This window comes from Megalops cyprinoides, chromosome 5 (assembly GCF_013368585.1).
Source record: "Megalops cyprinoides isolate fMegCyp1 chromosome 5, fMegCyp1.pri, whole genome shotgun sequence".
Taxonomy (NCBI): Eukaryota; Metazoa; Chordata; class Actinopteri; order Elopiformes; family Megalopidae; genus Megalops; species Megalops cyprinoides.
In genome coordinates this window covers 15,808,280-15,813,804 of record NC_050587.1, presented here as the reverse complement: position 1 = coordinate 15,813,804, position 5,525 = coordinate 15,808,280, and the positions used below count along the sequence as shown (strand labels likewise).

At 39.9% G+C, this 5,525-nt stretch overlaps 1 protein-coding gene across 1 annotated transcript; it reads right to left on the bottom strand.

Annotated features, from left to right (window-relative positions):
- Positions 1 to 228: 228 nt before the first annotated feature.
- On the bottom strand, positions 229 to 5,287 carry LOC118778266 (prostaglandin E2 receptor EP4 subtype-like). The gene is made up of 2 exons (XM_036529724.1): positions 4,193 to 5,287; positions 229 to 2,001 (listed from the first exon to the last, which is right to left on the bottom strand). Exons 1-2 carry the CDS (start codon positions 4,982 to 4,984, stop codon positions 1,414 to 1,416), a joined length of 1,380 nt encoding a protein of 459 aa, XP_036385617.1. The 5' UTR covers positions 4,985 to 5,287; the 3' UTR covers positions 229 to 1,413.
- Between the last annotated feature and the right edge of the window lie 238 nt (positions 5,288 to 5,525).

The window sequence follows — 5,525 nt, the reverse complement described above, 5'->3', positions numbered from 1 at the left end:
AAGGTTTTGTACTTTATTGTATATAAAACAACAATAAACCTTTCACATGATATCACAGTGCAAGAATTATATAGTGTGTCTACTTTTTTTTTTTACTGTGCACACTTTATTGTAAAGAGGTGAGCAGCTACAGGAAACCTCTGTGTTGTGCCGATCAGTATGAAGTTGGCAAACCATGATTAACACACTTTAGTTTTTTCAACATTAATATTTATTTATTCCCAACATTTATTGCAGTTCATTGGTTTTCATTCATCTGGGAAACCTGTGATTTAATATAAGCAATGGACATGCACATAAGCAGCAACCGATAATGACAAAAGTACATAAATCCATGAATACTATGTACAGGTGTTTTAACAGAATATCTGTAAATGAATTCCCCTCTTCTCATATGAAGCAAACATGCAGTCCTGCAATTTTCTAGAAGTAACTACCGCTGTAATCAATTAAAAAAACTTGACAGGAATGCTTATATCAGTTGGTATGAAAATATTTAACGGCTCAGGGTTTTTAATGTGATAGTCACTTCATATTTGTAGGGAATTTTTGTGGGTGCTCTTAAAAACTGCTGCAATTTCATTGGCTTTGTTTTTGGAATCAGGTATTTGCTACAAATATATAGGGTAAAGGCTGAAATGTGTGCAAACGTTGAACAAAATGGTGATTTATCCTATTTGAAATGAAATGTTTACAACTGATAATCAGTCAGTTTACACCTTCTCACAGAGAAGAATTTTTTATCTAGAAAATAAATTAAGCTATCAGGACAGTTCACATTCAGCATCTTGACAGTATATTTAACGACAGGTCATTTAGACAAGTGATCGATAAAACCTTAAAATCATGCTCCAAATATTTTGGAAGAACCCTGCCCCAAAATTCAGTGGTTTCTAAAAGTGCTACAGATGTTGTCTTTCATGTGATATATTCATTATCTTGAATTCATATGACATTCTGTATGTGCTGTATATATGAACCGAGTAAAGCATGAGCAAAATAAAACCTTCCATTGATGAACATGGAATACTTATGATGTATGAACATCCTAATAATGTGTATATGACTGCAAGATATACTGATATCCTGCTTATGGTAGTCAGTGTGACAAATGGAAAATAGTATGGATTCTAATGATTTGCACAGAGCTTAGTTCAGTCAGTGTAAATTCCAAAGCAGAGTCCAATTTCAGAATTGAACAGTTATACAAACCAAAACTGAAATTCAGTTTTTCAGTTCAAATCTTAGCTCAAGGACTTATTGGAGCAGCCGAGGAACACTTCAGTAATCTTTTATCAAGTCACTCTGTGTGGCCCAGAAAAACAAGGAAGTCACAAGTCCTGATTGCATCATCCATGTCAGCGGCCAAGGCGTCATCCTCTGGCTCAACCGCCCAGAGAACTCTGAAGGGAACTATATGCATTTCTCCTGCAAGCTCAACGCTTCCCCCGTGAATGTCACATGCAGGGGCTGGTCCTTCGAGTAGGAAGGAGGCCTGCTTGGGCTCGACAGGCTTGTGTGAGCGCGCTGGCCTTCCGAAGTCCTGTAGTCGGGGGCGTGTTCGCCCGAGGACTCGGATTTCCTGAGGTCCTTCAAAGAGGAGCGCTCCACCATGGGGCCCGGCTCCGCCTGTCCTGTCTGACAGCCGCCCGTAAAGATGTCGCTGGTTTCGGGCAGGTAGAGGAAAGTCTGCGATGTGCTGGTGACCTCCCTCAGCTCCCGGCACATGAGGGAGGGGGAGTCGCGGGAGATGATGGAGGATGACCGCTGCCCGTCGATGCAGTGGAAGTTCCCCGGCCTTTGCTGGCTCCGGCCCCCGATCCTGCAGAAGAGGCACTTGATCTTCTCAATGACTTTGAGGAGCACAGCCTTACGAAGCAGGATGTAGATCCAGGGGTCCAGGATGGGATTGACTGAGGCAATGCGTATAGCCTGGAGGTCAGGGTTCTTAATGGTCTTCTCCACCTCTTTCCTGTAGAGCTGGTTGACAAACACTTGCACCTGTAGGGACAGAGCAGTGTATTAATCACTGAAAGTCTCCTTTCACTACAAACAGCAAGTGCACATTGTCGATTGCAGCTATGATATACCATTAAGCCATAATGATCACTACCTTTGAATATGTGTTTGCAGCATTGAGGGTGTGTTTCATGATAGACATTACAACAATATGTGTTTGAAACCAGTAAACATCCTGTTAAGAGATAAGAGCAACAAAATCAGCTATTTGTGGACTAGGGCAGGTTGGAGTTGTTTTTGTTTTTTTTTTTTTTATCTGGAGCTCCATACATAAATTGGTGCAAGCCATTTTTTCAGATTATGAGTTGAAAGTGCATTAAAACTAAAGCAAGCCAATAAAACAACAGAGTAGCTGTCAACTAGAACAGGTGTTGTGTTGTCATGTAATTTAGTTTTAGTGAGGATGCTTGCCACCATGTTTTGTATAAACTGGAGATTTCACAAGGTATCGTTCAAAGAACCATTTCTGAAAATGTTTTTATTGTGGGCTTAAAATATATCCAAAGTCTAAATCAACAGTAAAATCAGATTTAGTTAGATTTTGTAATTCTGATGTAAGCAGAAAAGATTTGCATCAATCTGTTCATTGTGTCTCATGCACATACAGTCAAGTTGGAAAATAGTATCACTTCATCTGACTTGACAAGTATTAAAGTCTGAGTCATCTGAACACTGGTGGGAGTTTACACCTCATGTCTACAATACTTTTAGGCAGCTTGATTATATGCCGAGCCCAGAGGAGAGCCTTGCAGAAAATCATAGCTACGTACAGTCAAGGTAGGTCAGGGCACTCCTCTTTAATGTTAATGCACTGAAATTGAAATGGTGTGATAGGTAACTAGTTCATGCGTCTCTAGACTGCCTGTTGTTTTCAAAGCTAATTATGATAATCACTAATTTAAAAACCCATTGATGGTAACAGTCTCCCTTTCAGTTATCTTCTGATGTTTAAAATCGACTCTTTCACTGCTTTTGCAGTAGTTTTAGCGTACTCTTAACCCATAAACTGAAATTTGCAATTAGTACTTCCGTATGTTGTTTTGCACCAAAAAGGGATTTATGTACTTCTCTTAATTGGATGTTCCTCACATAAAATGGAATCCATGACTACAGCTAAATGCAGTACCTGCTATTATGTGCTATTTGTTTGTATAATCCAATGGCAATACCATCAGCAGCACCACCCCCATAAATACGATTATATACAACACATAATCTGCATTAAAATTACTCACTGCACCACAATCACACAAAGCCAACCCCATACCGTTTCTAATGACCTTAGTCATCTTTGAGGAACGTCTGCAATTTATTTATCGTTACATCAGTCAGTTAGCGAAATGTTCACATTGTAGTGTTTAATGTAATTTTCTACATTGAACGTTGTCATTTAATACTTTGATACTAATACCATCTCATTTTTTATACTCAGCAGTGACTATCACAATGTATTGAAAAACAAATTATTGAGGAGTTCAACTGATAAATTAAGACATGGTACATTGACTACTGTTCGGCTTAAGAATAATATTGATTTTGCATGGTTAATAGTACGTACTTACACTGGGGCAATGTTTTTTACTCTGGCTGCTGCTTTGCCCCCAGCCATAGTCTACCAGTATAGATGCTACTTGCGCAATACAGAAATTGACTTAAACATATTATTATTTCAATATTAAGTCGAACGCATTACTGCACAAAATTAATGCAAAATTATCCACAGCTATTTCCCTCTTGTCAATTATAGAAAAAGTTAACGAATGGGAAATACACCAACATGCAAATAATGTCGCTTTTAAGGTGGAAAATAGGCCTACTTTGTCAATAATCAGTAATGTTGCTTCAGGAACCTCTTACATCTAACAAACTAAGCGTTTTAGGGAAAAAAAAAAAAACATATTCACTTGACCTATTCAGATTCAGACTCATTCAGAAATTCTTTCTTTCTTTTTTTTCTTGTAGAAGTAACAGACGATTAACAATCTGATGAACAATTTGATTTGATCCATTGATCCACTGTATAAATTTCACCCACGAAAGCCAGTTTTTAGTGTAATGTCTAGGTCTAATATTGGCAGCTAAACTGTCGTTGGATCTTATTTATTATATATGATACAAAATGTGAAAAAGACGTCGTTGCAAGTCTAAAAAAGTGCCAAATAAAGTGACTTACCACCAAAGGTATTGAACAAATAAGGACCACCACAGATGTGGCAATAAGCAAGATGACCATTTGAATTTCTGCACCGGCCATGCGTCCAAAACTCCGTCTTCTTCTTAAATCAGCAATCCTGCCCTGGTCTGTGCCGAGCGAAGTTCTGCGGACAAACCGTCTGTGCATCATGATAAGAGCTCCGCACACCAATATGTTACAGATAACCGTGGACAGAATGAGAAAAGAACTGAATCCAGCGTACATGTAGGAGAACGCTGCGTGCGTACTCACATTACTTCTCCAGTCAATGAAACACCAAGTTTGCGGGAACTGCTTCTTCACTTGACCTAGTCCCATGCTCGGCAAGGCACAGAATAAAATGTTTGAAAAATAAATGGCGAAAAGTGTCAAAGCAGCAAGTTTTTGGTCCACATAGTGGTTGTAAAAGTACGCGTGGTTAATGGCCATGTACCTTTCAATTGACATGGCACATATAATACTGAGGCCCGCCAAAGAAAAGAAAAGAAGAATGAATCCAGAGTACTGACACAACGGGTCTTCCCCTGGCCACGATCCCTCTACCGGCCACTTTCCTTTCACATAGGTGGCGATGGTAACGGGGCTCACAAGCAAGGTTCCCAGGAGGTCGGTCACTGCGAGTCCACAAACCAGAGTGTAGAACGTTGTCTCTTTCTGTTCCTTTCTGGATTTACAAAGTACAACAATGGCTATGACATTGCCGACCACCCCGAATATAAACATTATAACAGGGATAGTGGGGTCCGTGGGTGTTGCAGTGCTGTTTGTCATTTTAAATGGTCTTCTTGCATTAATTCCAACAGTTTCTATTCAGTCACCACGTCATGTTACCTTGCATAAGCGCAGCGCCGCTGGTTGCATGTGGGCAGCATCTTCACTTCTCCACTTTATTTGTCCATTTAATTAAAATCATCCAGATTTTCGTGAGCTTTTATGAAGTTAATTCCCCAGAGTAACTCCAGCGACACTTCAGATTCCCGTGTCCTCCCAAGTTAACTCGATGCGTTCAAGACAATCATCTTCCGTCTCACATTCGTTGCAAAGTTTCCCTTCGTACTGTGAAGCACGTCTTACAAGCCGTTTGCCACACATTGAAGTGTCAGTGGAAGTTTCCCTTCTGGGTTTGTGTGCGACTCCGCCTCCCGAGTTTCGCTAACCAGTAACGTTTCCTCGCAGGCTGTACAACCTTTCGAGATGTGAGCGCACCTTTCACAATCGTCTGACTGAGTATCTCTGCAAAAATACGCATTTTTCAATCTAAATCCAGTTTGTCTGTACATTATCTTCCTCTTTGGGAATTGTGCTTCTAGAT

Coding starts and splice junctions, on each gene's coding strand:
- LOC118778266 (XM_036529724.1), bottom strand. CDS start 4,984: ATGACAAACAGCACTGCAACACCCACGGACCCCACTATCCCTGTTATA. Junction 2,002..4,192: donor TTTGTTCAATACCTTTGGTG/GTAAGTCACTTT, acceptor CTGTCCCTACAG/GTGCAAGTGTTTGTCAACCA.